We start from the raw sequence: 17,706 nt of genomic DNA, 5'->3' as shown, positions 1-17,706 counted from the left end.
GGAAAGAGAAAGGACAATGGAGAATGAAGTGGACAAGAACGCTGACAGACAGAAACATCAGGACAGAAAGCCAAAGAAACTAAAATTTGCATAATGAAATTCATTTAAAAAAAAAAAAACTTTCCTCAGTGTGAGTATTTCCATTTTACATTTTACTATTTTCCACATGCCAAGTATATGAGGCTTCATGATTCTATTATACATGGTTTGATTTAAACATTTCTTTTGACTCCAAGCTACAGCTAACATACAAAAACAGCTTTAGACAACAATGTGACAGACAGGAAGTGACAGTGCCTCTGATCTCAGAAACAGGCTTTCCTTCCACCAATTAAAATTCAGGAAGGAAGATGGAGAATTACTGCTGATCCCCAGAGAACCAAACAGCTGAGACTGAGTATTTATTGAAAAGCTGCAAGCCATGATGATGAACAGAGCACGAGTGCTCCAAACACCATGACACTCAAGTGATAGGATCAATGTCTCTTGATCACTGTTACCACTGACCCCAATCAATACATCCCAAAGACTCCAACAGCCTTGAATGCAGACACAGTAAACTGTTCTACTGACACTGACTGAGTAGTGCTAGGCACTGAACCAGCTGAGGTGTACCAACTAACTGAATTGTGGTCTTGCAAGCTTGTAGTATTTTGCAGTAATATGAATTTTTTTCCAGAAGTTGCTTTTAGAGCTGATACTTTTAACATGTTTATACCTATTAATATTAATTTTCAGTACTAAAACTCAGATGTTGTACTGCTATCAGAGTAAATCACTCAGACCTGTTAGCTCTGCAGTACATGAAACAGCCTGTTCATAAAATTGTAATACAAAAACAACAAATACATGGATAAAACAAAAGACAGTTCACATTGAAGTGCACCATCTTCTGGTTTTCCTCTGCGTCTGTAAGAAACAGTATCTTAAAAAAAAAAAGGGTTAAGAATTTGTCTGGAAACTGCATTACAACTGGCACTGTAACCATAACTGATCACTACTTACCTAGCAATAAGACAACCAAGCACTGACTGTATTATCAGATCCTGTAGAATCTAACAGAAGCCAAGATTAATGCTTTCTGCCAATTCAGAGCTACACTTCCTCAGCCTGCTGGGCCAAATCACTGACGGAGTCTCTCACTCAGAATAATGTGCATAACTGATGCAGCCAATGGTAACAGTGCTCTCTCTTCTGATATGTTGTTTGCAGAAGGCCTCACCATGACCAGGGGATCTGTCATCTTAAATCACTCCACCATCATCATCATCATCATCAGTCCTTCACTCCAATATTAAATGTGGGCATAATAACATTATTTGCTGTAGAATGGAACTGAATTTACTACAGTAGTCCTGAAACAAAATATTAGCCATATCTTAACAAGAGCACTATAAACTGTGGCCCCAAAAGTCTCAACAAAAACGGAACATTCACAGAACCATGAGCGCACATTCGCACACCCAAACATACTCCTCAAGTGCAACTGCTCTAAATCTCTCATATCTCTAATTAACTGATGGCCTCTGCAGAACAAGAGGTAAAGTCAAGCAGGGCGTGACAACCATTAACCATCAGAGAAAGAGGTTACTGGCAAGAGACTCTAGATGAACATTAGACACCGAGGAGCTGGCCCATGATTAGAAAGGAGACAGCATTCAGAAGTCCATTATTACATTCCCAACTTATAAACTGGTGGCCAACATAATGATTTATGTTTGTAACTACTTGTTTAGACTTTCTGGAGACTGTGCAATTAATGGTGTTTAGACTACTGCAAACCTGGATGTCAGGCTTTCTAGTAAATATGACTGAAGTCAAAAGAGATAATTGCTGACGGCCACCAAATATAATTAACTGATGTCTGTACTAAGGGCTGCAAATTTCAACCAAATACATTTGCAACCTTTTGAGACAGCTTGCTAACAAACAAATAGACAGGGGAGAAAATTATCCTAATTTCATTAACAAAGGTAATTGTAGCAGAAGGGAAATGCCGATTTCATATCTCTCATCACTTGCCACCTTCAAACTGCCTATATTGCCTTCCCCCATGCTTGAATTGTAACTGACTGACAATGACAAAGGTTGACTCCCGCAGTGGTGAGCCACATTTTAGACTAGCCAATCAACCACACAGCACCTTTATTGCATTCTGTCACTTTAGACAGGTAGCAAAAAAGCATATACTCTGGTCTGTGTATCACACTGCTTTATAAGAGTCCTGGTCAGCTAAGCAGCATGCTGAGCTGTGTGAGATTAAAGAAAGCCTGGTAAATCACAGACTGCCTGAGACACTCAGTGGCTATAGCACTTGTGTCCTGAATACTGAAAATGAGCTGACCCAGGAAAAATATGAAAGTAGTAAGGTAACATTCCATAGTCATACCTCCAGTTTCTTTCCATCCTCATCATAAACAGACATGGTCACTTCAACATTTTTAGGTGTGGTCTTGCTCCCCTTGTCAAAGTCTCCCTGAACCAAGGTCACATAGATGTCATTTCGCACATCACCTGTAGGACACAGAAACAAGTAGGGCAGATGTGAAGAAATCCTCTCATTTCACAGACTTCATAAAGCTTAAAGTTCACCCTTTTTAATATACTGTATATTTGAAAATTACTGCACAAGTTATTGCTAGTATTTGGCATGACATACTTCAGCTCATTAAATAACTAATGGTTTAATTGAACCTTAATAAAATACGATGGGTTCTTTTCCGAAGACTTTCCCTGGCTCATGTTGCACCCAACAGCAGATCTCAATTCTCAATCACTATGTGAATGAAATGATATGTTGACTCAATCAAATTGGAAATGAGACTTTCAGCGACTGGCAACCAAGGTGAAACTCTTTAAAACACTGAACCTGGCATGATGATCTCAGGAAAGCCCATCTTGCGAGCCACAGCTGTTGAGCGGTCCACAAGATGAGGAAACTCCTTCCTCATCTGATGAATATCTCCAGGAAGGAGCTTCAGTGTCACCCACAGGCCTGGTGATGCGTTCAAGGCAAAGAGGGAGGGACCAAGATTATGTCAGGAGAAGATGGCATGAGAGCTTTCCACTGTCAAAATACCATATAACAGCTCAAGGGCAAGACACTAAATAGACGCTACCCTCAGGGATGTCATTAAGGAAACGTACGTGTACGTGTGTGTGTGTGTGTGTGTGTGTATGTGTGTGTTTGTTTTACTTGTGCTCAGTGGTGTAGTGACTAAAATCACAAAATGTCTCTCTGGTGAAATCAAAGTGGCATGTTATTGAAGTAACAGGAGGAAGAGGAAAAAAAACTATCACTGAAGCAAACATTTAAGCTATTTGTTGAGCCAGATTGTCTGCTGCCCGTTTATCACCTACTGTACCACGTTACCTGAAACAGAAGCATAAAGCATTTCCCTCTGACAGAGCATTCTGCTTGGCCTCAACAGTGCACAATGGTAATGTAATTCCAAAATGGGAAAAATGGTTTTTCGTAACAGACATTTGGGAATATTTTTTTTTAATCCTCTTTTCTATCCCACTGCAAAATTCATGATGATATCCTCAGGCCTCTTCTTTAGCCACTTGTTTTTTGCATTAAAATAAATGACAGTCTAACTGAATTCCCAGTAATTCACAGCCTTAAATAAGAGGTCTTTGAAACTCTTTGTGTGCAAAGCTCAACTCTGTGGCTCTAAATAATTGAGGCAAAGGGCCTTCAGCAAACTTTCATGGGTCACATTTCCAAATATTTAACAGCAGTAGCTGCTAAGCTTTGGTTAGTTTTTTTTTTTTTTTTTTACTTGTTTGGAAGAAATCTGCATTGCTTGGTGCACCCGTTTCAGCTCTGTAACCATATTCATTCTCAACATGCTTTCAGGAAAAAGCAAAGCAGCATAGAGCGTACATACTTCAAAACAGGACTTACAAAAAAATAAAAAAGGCATCAAATTAAAGCTGTCATCCTGTAGTGCGCCCACCAAAATGAGTGGTCCTTGTGAACCCCGGAGCTTTATTCACTTTCATTTTACAGGCCCCATATTGCTATGAGTGACAATTCTCACTGCCCTAAGCTGGAAGCCTTTTGATATGCGAGTAGGACTGAAACAGCTGCTCAGTGCTCCACTGTCCTTCCCTGTGTGGGCCAGAACAGACCTGACATTTATCCAAGTACATCCTCATAGGCCATGACAAACCATGGAGGCTGTCATGTTGTTTCCCCTCTCCCAGCACAAATCCCTTAGAAGGATAATATTGTTTAAAGATGCCAAATCACTGATATCTAGTCTTCCTTGAAGGCCCACCAGCTTAATGAACAACTGGATGACATCTGGATCCTGTAGTCATGGTGATGAGGGCAATTATTTATAGTATAAGCACTAATTTATGGTGTGAGCGCTTGACAAAGAATTATGTTCTTATTAGCAAGATGAACAGTTTCAACATGCTGCCTATATGATGTGGCTAATGGCACTTTGTGTGAACAGTTCTAAAATGTAGTATAAACAAATGACAGCACAGTAAAATGTAGTTAAGGTTCAATATTGCGCTCTAACCTTCATCACAATTTGGGATTTCCTTGTAAAGATTTTAGCAAAGAAAAATGATGAATAAAAGACTGTTTCTACATATATAATAGCACTTCACCAAATTTGCTATTATATTTAAAAGCAATGCGAATGTTAACATTAATCAATGAAAAAGGCCACACCAACTCCCGAGACGTCCTGGTATGACGATGAAAGTCGCACACACAACTCCTAAACAAACCTCTGATTTTCAGTTTCCTAAAAAATACAAAAAATGCAAAAAACACAGATTAATAATAAAAGAAACCTGTGTCAGTGTGATGTGTGTGGCTTCAATGTCCTTCATTTAATTAAGATAACTAGAAGAAGCAAACATCAAATTATGTTCAATTTAACCAGGCACTGCTGAATAATTGTGACCTGTCTGACTAAAAATCTTCAAAACATCAAAACAGACTATTTTCAGATGGAGGTTCGATTTTCCACAGCTGCTGGCAAAGTATAACCAGGATAACAAGATTTTTATAGCTAAAACTCTGACAGTGGTGCTGCTCTTCCTCTTTGACCTTGGTCCTCGACTCTGAACCTTGCACCATACCTTGGCCCTTGTGATTGACCTCTTTGGCGGTGATAACTTTGTTGATGACTGTCTGCAGGAAGTCGTTCTCCCCTGCCACCCTGGGTGAAAAACGGGAGATGTTCAGCTGCTTGTGGCGAATGGCATCATCCAACGCTAGCCTGTAGTATGCACACAACAGGCAAACACCACAGAGAAGAAGAGATGGCAGAGAGACGGGAGGAAGAGGAGCAGGGCAGGAAGAGCCACAAAGTGATTGGTTGTGAGGAGGAAGTGGGATGAAAGAGATGGAGAAAAAGAGAGACACACACACCGAAGAGTGATGCGAATACCATGACAGACACAAAGCCACTTGTTAGCAGTAAACAGTGAGGCAGGATGGGTAACGAAAGAAACACACAAAGAAATCTCCATTTAGGAAATGTTGCTCAGTCAGCATGTATAGAGCCACTGTAGTAGAGGGAAGTCTGACCTGCTCACAGTCACTCCTGAAATATTTTCAAAACAGGATACTTAAAATCTCAGGCTGTAAATCTCTAGAATACATTCAATCTCTGACCCACATTATCACTGTGCTTAAATATACCATCATGTCTTGTCCACCACAGGGCTACAGGTGTGGAGAGTACCAATTTGATGGAGTCATGATTAGAGCATAGAAAGTGGTTGATGAGATCTAGGTCATGGGCAGAGGCAAGGGGTGGCACTAACCACCCCCAGAATCTGACTGGCCACCCTGGTGCCACCGCTGCCAGAGTCAAACTGTGATGCTTGTCAGTATTAATGAACAAAAAAATAAGACAAATAGTTCCCTTAAATACATCTAACATTTTTTGGTGTTTTATAATTGATACCGGTCAAATTATTTTTGTTTTATATTATGCACGTAACATGACATTAGCATTTGTGCTGCAGAAGGCTACTTGGTATGTATGATCCGCCTCAGTGGGGGGGGGGGGACTGTGCAGCAGGGATGTCCCCGACTGGGAGGAAATAAGGAGAGCAGCCTAAGTTAGCTAAAGAAATCACTGTGTAATTTTTACACAAAATACAGTGCGAGTCTTAATGTCTGGTTTATCATTTTATAGAACTAGGGGTTTAATTTTGTTTTGTCTTTCAAATGTGCCACGCCTCTGAGTCTGTGCCCCAGGCTGGCCATCCCATGCAAAATTTGAGATTCGATAGAAATATCACATATGCGGCAGCTGTGAGAGAAGTGTGTGCGGTGTGCTGGGATGGCATCTGCAGTGTAGATGACACTAAAGAAGCACGTGAAGAAGAGCATGGAGGAGAAGACAGCGGTGATGTCAACACGGAAGAAGCAGTAAAGGATCTCTGTCTTTCAGACCGTCTTCAGTGCCTCCCAACTTGAATCCAAAATTACCCCAAGCAAAGAAATAGAATGAGGAAAAGCACAGATTTATATATTCACTGGACAAAACACTAAGGACAACAGAGAAAAGACAGATTTCCCTTAAAATTTGCAATAATTAACTTTTGGGGATCTGATTTTTACAAAACAGGTTGACAAAGCAAGACAACGAAAAGATATTGACATGATCCATTATTTTGCTTGATTAACAGAATAATTTTGAGAAATCAGGGGAAAATGTCCATTAGATCTTCCCGGAGCCCAAAGTGACATCTTCAAATTGCTGCTTTTGTCCAACTAACAGCAAAGACAGAACTGCAATCAGAGAATGTTTAGCTTAAATAATTAGCCAACTGTCAAAATTAAATCAACTAATCAATCATTTCATTTTGCTACAAATGCATTATCTTATAGTGCTAGTTGGTTTAATTACAGGCAGAACATCAACTCAATATCAGACATAAATGAGGCCACTTCTGAAAGCATTGTCCATTTCTGTTTAGATGCCAGGAGTCTAGTCAAGTTTGATCACTATGTGAAAACTTCGTCATTCCCCATCTCTGCTGGCAATGAAAACATTAATGGGTTTTGGTACTGCTATTTCAAAACTTCATCAGTTAAAATTCAGTGAACTTGTAGATCCCGTTCTTCTCTTTACACAGAAAGACTAATTTCCATGATTTATGCTCACAGATAAAACTGTTAAGTGATCTGCCAGCTAAACTGCCTGAATCTGAAGCATTTCCAATTATGCAGGAAATCACATTAAGGAAAAGGTTACTCTTGCTCTTTACACTGTCCTACAAGACTGGCAGCAGTTAATGAGACCACCTTAATTGAGTCAGGAGGGAATAGGGGAGGGCTGCAGTCTTTAAGAAAAAAAGTACTATTGTGTCTTTAACATACTTTACACGCTCAAAATAGTGGGAAAATAATGTAAGGACAGAACTATATTAGCCTTGCTATTTTATGCAACATTATCCCAAGCTTAAAGGAACTCTATGTTCCCTTATGTGTAAATGTGATTTTGTGCAGCTGAACAATACACTTACGGCTGAAATGGGATAAAGTGCTGCTTGTCCTCATCATCCATTTTGCCTGTTATGATGTCAGTGACATCCATTACTGAGGAAAACAAGAGAAGAGGGGTTAAAACAAGATGCTGCCACACAGTCCTTTGTTTATTTGCTGACCATGCAAATTCCCAGGTAAAAGATGGCCACAGATGATGAATGTCAGCCCTACATGCTTCAACTGAAGTGAAGGAGAGACTGAACAAATATTTGTAGTGACTAGTGCTAGTGTGTGGGACTGAACCTTCAGGCAGGAGACTAGCCCTTTACAACTGTGCCACAAAAATCTGTCTCTCCATCAAGTTGTGTACAGTAGCAATGATGATGATGTCTAAAGATAAGTTGTCATAAATCAGGATGACATCTCCCTTCTCTTCGAGTAGCACTGGAAAAAGACACCATAAGGGGGGCATCATTTTCTCTGTTGGATAACTGTGGGCAAAATGCCAAACTAATTAGTGTACTACACACCTGGCAGCTTGCCATCAGGAGATAAAGAAAACTAATTCTATTTTCTACTTAAGATGAATATGTCTGAATTTTAGCCAAATATATATTCTTACAGGCACGATTTTTGGCACAATACTTACTCTAAAGTAACAGACAAAAACAGGGCATCTGTTCTCAAGGCTTGCACACATGGTGATAGTCCAAGTCGTGAGATAATCTGTGGGTGAACCTCTGACCACAGTATTACAATTCATGCCCTACAGCTCATCTGGGAACAGCAAGTTATCAGTGAGTCTCTGTGTAGTCGGCTTTACCTGCCACTCCAAAGGGTCTTCTCAGTCCAGATGTCAGCTTCTTGGTGTTGTTGTCTCGTAGCTCCATGCGCCCCACTCTGACAATCTGACACACAAAGCTGATCTTCTCTCTCTTCAGATCTTCACTGCCCAAGTCCTGAGGAGGGAAAAACTGTTAATGCTACAGAGTAGCTAAACAATAACCAATACATTACTGTAGATTAGGGATGAGTGATTAATGAATTATCGATTAATTGCTGTTAACAAATCGACAAATATACTGTGTTAACCAACAGTGCAGAACAGGAAGATATTAGGTACCCGATACCTGGTTACATCACTAGGTGGTGCCTCTTACTGTACAATGAGATGGAGATAAACATTTGCTGACTACCTGTACGAGCCACACGAACTATAAACTGAACACACCTTCTTACATCTAAGAAAGAATTGTGCTGCATGAATATTGGATTTTATCTGGCCAATCAGTCAAGAGCGACAGACAAAAGTGGAAGCTCTGTGCTTTTAAACAGTCAATTTGTGTTGTTTAGTTTAAAACTGAAGTAACTTGGTGTTTACTTCCTCTGTTCTATTAATTCCTGATTTACTCATTCTGTACAGCGAACACAGATCATGTCGGTAAAAACAGTTTGGAAAAATGTTTTTTCATAAATAGTTAACGATTTATCAAGCTGTTATTAAGAACATTGCTTGCATTTGCGTCACATTAGATCTAAAAATCACAAGCTTTTACAATCAGCTTGGACAATTTGAAATCAAAATCCATCTATCTTTAGCCTCCAGCGATGCCGGGGAGCACAGCAACAGATCGATTAATAGCACCTTTTTAGATGAAGATGAGTTTGTGTTAAGGACCAACGTTTCACCACAAATTGCTTCAACAACATCTATGATTGTGTCCACAGATTCATTTCCTGCGGGCAATACCATCCAAAAGCAGAAAAGTGCTCTCAGTGGCTATACACTGACCCTTCTGCCCTTGGGCTTCCATTAGACAGAGGTGACTGCCTTGGCAAATACATACAGTGAGTCAGGCTCTTTCTGAGAGAGCTTAACAAATACAGACACTGCAAACAAGCTCCCACATGCCTCATAACATGGATGAATAAACAGTGGGCTACCACAGGCGAGCATCTGCACACACAAACACAATGGACACACATTCACACAGGCAAACACACTCACTGTGAAGACTGAACGCAGGTTATGAAGCTGGTCTATATCTTTCACCAGACCTGAACTTGACCATTTCACCAGGTAGTTTTCACTGTGAGGAAGAGGCGACAGAAAATAAATGACATCATTATAATGCATATAATTATAATTCTCACATTCGCATGACAGTGAACTATGGCGGTTCACCGTCACAAAGCTGTGGAGCCTGAATGTTAATCTAGATAGTGATCTGCTTGGGAACCTAAATGCATGACTGATGTTGAAATCATAAGTAAAATTCCACAGCTGAACTGGTCTAGTTGTGATAATTTGCTGTCACAATCCCAAAACAGAAAAGCCCTAGCCAGCCGGCCATGCTTGTCGCAGTGGTTCTTGCATGGTATGTGTTTAAGTGTGCATAAATGTGTGTGCAGTCTCTACTTGCTGCTAATTAAGGGGGTGAAGCCATAAAGATTGATTGATTGATTGATTAAATAAATAAATAGATAGATAGATAAATAAATAAATGTGCATCCATGGGTTTACCTGATAAACTTGGACTCCACTGGGTCGTAGAGTGACATGAGCACCTCTGCATCCTCACCAATTTTACACACCACATTCTTTAGAGTCACAAAGAGGGCAAACGCTGGTGTGGAAGCAAACTTTGCTTGCCTGGTCAGATCAATATTCTGCTTCTGAGACTGTTGGAGGGAAACAGTGGTATCACATTCAATACTGGGCAATCTTGCACAGCTTTGTGTCAAACTCAGATAACCCTCAGGATTGTATAGTTTGAACCAGCGTGGATTAAGAAGGAGATTGACGGCATCTCCATAGACTCTATAAGGACTGTATTTTTACAGTAATGGCAGATCATGGGAATTTCAAATAGTTCCAAACTTTAGGAGCAGTGCCACAAAGTGACACTGACTTGTGGTATCTTCTAACATAAATTCAAATCAATAGCAATAATTATACTTGGCATGTTAAGTTAGTGACGTGTGCTTTACAACCTGTCTGTCTGTCAAATATTGTTTCACCAATAACTAGGTACCTAGCTAACTAGCCAAATTAGCTGAGCTATCCACACACCATTATAAATAGTAGACTAATTGCTGATAAATCCCACTGTTCCACACAGAAAGCAATGCATCCCCACTGACTGTTTGGAACTATTTGTAGTTACTGAGTCACGTGATCTGCTGCCATTTTTAACCCTTCAATGTCGCAACTCTTCTATCTTAATGACTCTGGTTTGAACAATAAACCTACATCATCAGTGTATAAAGAAGAAACTGCAGTACATGTAGGTGTGGCTAGCACCTGTACACTGGATTAGTAAATGTCAGCTAGTGCCTTTGTGTCTTAAGCAAGATGCTTATAAGAATCCATTAAAGTGTATTCCACTCTGTAATAAAAAGCTTTTATAGTGGCTTGATCACCAGGACTGCATCTAGAGTAAAAGGTGGCTGGTTTTGTGACTCCCTGGACAACCTTAAAAACTATGTTGGGGCCACATCATTAATATTTATAATGCTGACCTGGACACTTTATTCCCCATGCATATGCAATTAAGACCTCTGCATGACAAGGTCACATAAAAGGAGACCACATAACTACAGGGCATTTAGCGCCTGCACTCCTACATACTGCCTGACATTCAGGTGAGGGAAGCCACTGATATGCAGGGGATCTAGCTGAGTTGCTGACTTTCTGAAAAAGCAGTGGCCTCATGAGAAAAAAAAAAATCCATTCCAGATTGAATTACAGGTGCATTGTGTATTGTCAGGTATTTTTACCTTGAAATGCATCGTGTCCATTTCTTTGATATTCTTACAGTATATCTTGTGCCATTGTTACTTGTCAGAAATAAGTTGAGAACTTAACTTTGAAAGCAAAAAACAAATAAGTTTGCTTTTATCTCTAGATAATTTATGCAACCATAGTTTAAACTAAGAATCTTCTCTCTCAGTTTTGGCACCAGTGAGATTTTTGTCACATGTAAACAACCAAATCAGTTATCTTAAAAATTTTTTTTTTAAATAGCCACAGTAGCTTAGAGGCTGTACTTCAGTACAATTTTGCACATATTTGACAAATTGAAATGTTGACCTGATGATGGCCCTAGATGTTAAAAGATCACCAAAGTCAGTATAATTTATCCTCAGGACCTTTTAACATCTGTCTTTTGAATATCTGCAGCAGATTTTACAGAAATCTAGGCAGTAGCTAAGATTTTACAGCCTGGATCAAAATGATGGACTGGCATCCATACAGCCACACAGCTAGTCTGCCTAAATGTTAAATATGTACATAGGGATGGAGAAGACACTACTGTAAAGGAAAGCAGTCTCCAGTGGTGATCAATGAGAGGTAATAGCCCTTCTACCATGCAGTGTTTTTTTATCCCTAATGCAAACGCTGTGACTGAATCCATTTGACTCAAGATGTGACTAAATTCAGATTTAGTGTACATGTTCTTTCACACTGTGCCCTTACCTCCTTTAGATATGCTATCTGGAGAAACACCAGAGTTTAGTTTGAGGTGTAAAAACGGGGAGGCAGGACCAGTTCCTTTTCTATTCTTACCTTCTCCTCTTGGATCCGGTCTTCAATTTGTTTGGAGGCTGCCTCATGTGCTCTGAACAAGCTGACGGTGCTAGTGAGCTCTGGGTCCAGTATGTTTCCATCTTTGTCTCTGACCACCAGATCAAGATCCAAGTACCTTACATAAAAATGAGGGAGTGTTAACAAGTGCCTGAACCTGCCAAAATAAAAACATACAACAGTGTATCTTAAGACACATGGCAAATATTCATGAAACAGGAAGTCGCACATGTTAATTGTACCCAGCGACTGCCTTTGCCTCATTTTGCACTCGTATAATATTCCTTCAGCTTCATTGTTTTCTTTCAAAGCTCCTGTATTTTGTTCAACTCCTTCTTCTGTGGAGGAAGTCAGCACAGATAACAACATGCTGCCAACATCTAGTCATTGGATTGCATCACATCACCTCACCCCTGCTTCTGCTGATCAAAAAGACATTTCTCTACCTGTCCAAAGAGTTAAAGTTTCATCACAGGAGCAGATTGGAGCTTCACAATTTTCATTATGAACCAATCATCTAGGTCCATTGCAGACACAACAAGAGCTGTCATTTCATGATGGAATACAGCATGGGTTCCTGAAGCTAGCTCCCTCCAATTTATCCTCAGGCTAACTGATAACCTGTCATTTTCTATTGACTGACCCAATAGGAGCCATAGACACGAGGATAAAATGATACAAGTTGTGGGGAGGGACGGACAAGACTGGATCCTCACTTGTTGCCATAGTCTATCTTGGAGGTGACTTTCTGTTTGAGCTCAGTGAGCTCATCCTGCGGGAGAGTGCCAGACAAGATCTGTGAACGCCATTCGATGAGGTCGTAGATCATGTCACGGACACAGTTGAACATCTCACGCTTGTCTCCCTGTCAGCGGAAACAGATGAAAGGATGTGGGCACAGATTTGACATGATCTTGTGTCTGAACTGTTGACTGTTAAGGGGATTGGTTTCATCTGGCAGATCAGCAGTGACACTGTGCTTTTCATTTTACATATATGCAAACACATATCTGTGATTGTACAGTACACAAAATTGGTGCGTTTCTACTGGGAAAGGACTGGCTTGCTCACCACATACAAGTCCCTCCATATTGTAGCCCATTCCCGCAGCGTGGTGGTCACCTCCTGAACCAGGGGCAGCTCAGTGGGAATGACGGTCTCCTTTTGCCTGCAGTGAACAAAAATAATCCAGTGACTGTTTTGTTTCAATGCTATTCCTCTGTACAATGAGACACTGTGTCTGATCACAGAAACTGTTTAAGGAAAGAAGTCTTCAAGCAAAATCACACATCTGCTCCTTCCGCTGTTCATACAAAACATGCCACCTGTTATCCAAGTAAAGTCAGATTAATTTCACTGCTTTGTTCATATCCTTTTGTCATAATTATATTTAAAAAAAATCTGTTCAATGTTCTCAACTGAATACAAGGACTTTGAAATTTAAGAATCTTTTGTGTTGAGCAAGTGAAGTAAAAAAGATCAAGATAAAAACTGTATCACAAAAGTTGTGCAACAACAAATACATATCACATCCTAAGACCTGCTTTCATCCAGCCAACAAGCATCACAGCAGGAGCTCAGAAAATACAGTTGGAAGAACAAACTTCACTTCTGTTTTTTATTTTTGTTGCTCTATTCAGCAGTCAGCCATGATACCAAATAATTATAAAATCTTACATACAAATCTAACAAAAGCTGCCACAAACTTCTTGCTTGTGAAAAAAAAAACAGAAATTCCCATGTCATTGAAAAGCAGAAGTGTAGAAGTACTAACCCGCTGCCTTCAACTGTGGCTTCTTTCAGGTGAATGTAACAAGCGGGAAATACGCCCTGGAAGAGGAAGCGATCACAGTGCGAACAACATTGTTGTATAAATTGGACAGAAGCTGTACAGAATCACTGCTTAGTAATGAATACGTTAACTGGTCACTCACCTTTTTGGATTTCCTCCTCAGCCTATGCCCTCTGTACCAGTCTAAAGGAGAAATAGACAAAACATGAAATTTCATACACAACACTGTGAATATGACAGGCCTTGTCCTATGAAACTAACAAAGTGAAGGGTGTAGGGTACAGTAGCTTCATGGCAACACACCCTCATAATCACTGCTGCCAATATATTATGTAACAGAACGTATAAAAAAATTATTTGACAGAAACTAGAAAAGGTACCAGGATTGACCAAACTAGTCCAACACTAGCATGTCAGCTGTGATCATGTGCATCATCAGTAAGTCTGTTCTCACCTTCATATGTTTCAAGTATGTGCACAGTGTCCCCAATTTGCAATGACAGCTCCTCCTCTCCCCGGGCATCATAGTTGTAGATTGCTAGCGAAAGATGACAGAAGACAAGATATGAGGAAGAAAGATCACAAGAAGAGGGAAAAGGCAATAAAGACTTTGGCTTCATTGTGGCACTAATTGTGTGCCATCGCAATGTGTAGTTTCATAGGCTGTCCACCCACACAGTCTGACACAGTGATAGTTGGGCCTGGCACCATCAGTGCTGTAATATCAACACACTTCTACCACCCACTGAAGAGACAAAAAAATAACTGAGAATGCCAAAGCAATAATGGAAAAACAGGTTCACTTCAAATTACAAGACAGACAAAGAGGTACTAAAATATAGCAGTGTTCCTGATTTTCGTCATAAATTAAAAATAAATCAGTGACATAAACATGCTTGTTGGCTTCTTTAGTCACCACTACAAAGACAGTATAACTATTCAGTGAGGGGTAATGAGGATCCAAAAAAAAATGGCTAAAACCATTTGTTTTTAGAACAAAACCCATTCAAAAAATATTAATGTATTGAGTTCATCATAAAAGTGGTCAAATCTGACACATGGGATACATGTTTAGGAGCATTTCATCAGAAAAGTTGACAGTCTCTGTCTTGCAGTGTTACCAAAAGCTTTAAGAACATTTGTGGACTGGCTCCAAAAGCAAATCACTCCTCACTTCCAGTTCCACTTAATATAATCAAAATATGTAAACAAGTGTTTGAAATGTCCTGCTAACACACAAACGGAAAACAAACAGGGTGGAACAGACAAAACCTCCTTGGCAAAAGTAAAAAGTCTAATCAGTGGACTGTTTATTCTGACTACACTGATTCACACATCAATTATCAGAGCTCCGTCACTATGTCAAGATTGTGTTACAGTGACAACAAAACCCAGACTAGTGAATCTTGTTCTGCCGCTCAGTGAGAGGTGAACAACTTGTCACTGTCAAACCAGCCATGACCAGCACCTGTGTTTGACTAATGCTACAAGTGTGCCCGCATACACACACACACACATGCACGCACATGCACAGTGCAAACACAACCTACACTGACAGCATGACAAGTGGCTGTGGAGACAGAGGTGTTCACATTGAGACGACACCTGCAAGAAGAAATGACACAAGTGTGCATCTGTGTGTGTATGCATGTCCCGCTGAGGGACTGCATGCAGAGACACATCAACAGAGTTTTCCAGAGGTGAATGACGGTTTAATTAAAAAGACCCTCGCTACAGGCACCGGAGCCTTCCCAGCATGCTGATGGTGCAACAACTGAATCGACCTTTTTCTCCCAGTCACCAACTATCTGAGGAGCCGATTACGTTTCATTAACATATCAAGTGGCACATCGCATTACTCTTTAGCTGTTAAACTGTAATAGTGGATAATTATTTAGAACAAAGCATGTATCTGTTGCAACTGGGATTGTTTCATGTAGTCTAGTCCCACACACACACACACACTACCACGTCTTTCCTATATCAAATCATCTGCAAGTCTGTAAAATCAGAGAGTTTAAGCTTTTATCTTAAAAATGTAAGCAATTAAAATTTCTGCAGTTATTCGATTCTTCACAAACCAACAATTTAATATAATATCACAGCACACCAGCTCTGTGGCAACTTATACAAGGTACAAAGAGGCATTACTGGTCGAAGTCTGGTCTATCAGTTACAAATACTATAAAATGTTTGGCAAGAGGAAATGTCTCAAAAAAACAACAAAATAAAGGCCAAACAACGACGGAAGGCTGGTCATGGTCAGCAGGAGACCCTCATCAACACTGCCTGGGAGACGCTTCATGGTATGTTTGCTTAACACAGCAAAGTACGGCCTCAAAAATACCTGTGCACTTACAGTATATAAGACCTCTGTCAATCTGTATGTAGCATTCAGCATGTATAGCGTCAGCCAAGCACTGCACAATTTGGCAGAGGGCCTAAAATGCTATGAATCACCGATTTCATTCAACCCTGTGTTTATTTTGTTTGTGGTTTTTTTTTTTTAATCATCAAAGTCTATGTACATATGCACGTGCATATCCATAATGCATTTTGTAATCCCCAGAACAAGCCCAACAGATCTAGAACATGAGCCACGGGCTGGCAATGGAACAAAGGCCCCAGGAAATTAATTCAGTGTTACAGAGCTGAGATACAAAAAGGTACCTACAGGGGAAAAAAGCAACAAAACAATCCAAAGGGAGGTGAGATTAATCTGTGTGCAACCATTAAAGAGCAGCACAGTCACTGTACAGCAGGGTGCGCTCCATTAAACTATCATTAGGAGTAGCAGGGAATGCATGTAAAGCCATCAGCTGCTGCATTTGTGTGTTGTTTGGAAGTGTGTCACAGGTCCAGCTGACTCAGCATGTTATCTAAAAGGCAGGTGCTGCGAGGCAGCAGCACAAATAAACTAATAGAGACATAAAGCTTCATATTTCATCAGAAAATGAAAAACTGCTCTGTGACCACTGCCAAAAAGACGAGGTCTCATATCAAACAAATGGGAGCACAGAGGAGCAGGGAGGTTCTCACTGGGCAAGAGGTGAAATAAAATGAACACGAGACACTCAGGGAAGATGCTGGCTAAATGACAACCATCAAACAGCCTTGGCATGTGAGACGATGATGGTAGCATTTAACACAGGAACCAAAGTGATTCTTGTCATGTGGGGATTGACTGACAGCTCGGATTACTCACAAACCCATATTTGCATACACAAGAGCAAACCGATGTCAATTAAGAAGCAGTGAGGGACAGAAAATGCATCAGAGGAAGAACATGAAGAGGAAGACGAAGTGGACCGTATTCTCCCTGGAGGGTGACATGCAAATCATTTTCTGGAAATGGGATAAACTTTAGCATCATTGGCTGCTGGCTCATAACTACACAACCTCCTGCACAAGGCTTGCAAACATTATCAAATCAAATCAAATCAAATTTTATTTGTATAGCGCCAAATAACAACAAAAGTCATCTCAGGACACTTTACAAAGTAAGGTCTAGACCTTACTGTTATCAATATTATTACATAGGGAAAACCCAACAAATCCCCCTTGAGCAAGCACTTGGCGACAGTGGGGAGGAAAAACTCCCTTTAACGGAAGAAACCTCCGACAGACCCCGGCTCTTGGTGGGCGGCCTTCTGCCTCGACCGGTTGGGGTGAGTGGATAGAGGAGAGACAAAAGAAGAAAAGCAACAAGACACAACAATCAAACACTGATCAGGTCGATGTGGCCGGTGACTGCTCGTCAGAGACATAGAGCTCCAGGGCCAGGGCAACCTGCAGAAAGGTACAGGGAGAGAGAGAGGACACACTACAGGAGAGAGGAGACACAAAGTTAGT

At 40.4% G+C, this 17,706-nt stretch overlaps 1 protein-coding gene across 1 annotated transcript in view; it reads right to left on the bottom strand.

The window, feature by feature from the left end:
- The window catches only part of dock1 (dedicator of cytokinesis 1), a 182,771-nt gene that overhangs the window by 144,894 nt on the left and 20,171 nt on the right, over window positions 1–17,706 (bottom strand). Inside the window, 13 exon segments of the mRNA XM_020605212.1 lie at window positions 2,390–2,514; window positions 2,870–2,995; window positions 5,110–5,189; window positions 7,513–7,585; window positions 8,298–8,433; window positions 9,483–9,564; window positions 9,999–10,156; window positions 12,045–12,180; window positions 12,779–12,927; window positions 13,134–13,230; window positions 13,837–13,892; window positions 13,997–14,037; window positions 14,309–14,392. Of these exon segments, the coding sequence (XP_020460868.1) occupies window positions 2,390–2,514; window positions 2,870–2,995; window positions 5,110–5,189; window positions 7,513–7,585; window positions 8,298–8,433; window positions 9,483–9,564; window positions 9,999–10,156; window positions 12,045–12,180; window positions 12,779–12,927; window positions 13,134–13,230; window positions 13,837–13,892; window positions 13,997–14,037; window positions 14,309–14,392 (1,343 nt within the window).

This window comes from Monopterus albus, unplaced genomic scaffold (genome assembly GCF_001952655.1).
Source record: "Monopterus albus unplaced genomic scaffold, M_albus_1.0 scaffold69.1, whole genome shotgun sequence".
In the NCBI taxonomy this organism is placed as follows: Eukaryota; Metazoa; Chordata; class Actinopteri; order Synbranchiformes; family Synbranchidae; genus Monopterus; species Monopterus albus.
The sequence above is the reverse complement of the archived record's forward strand: the minus strand, read 5'-3'. Positions and strand labels throughout refer to the sequence as shown.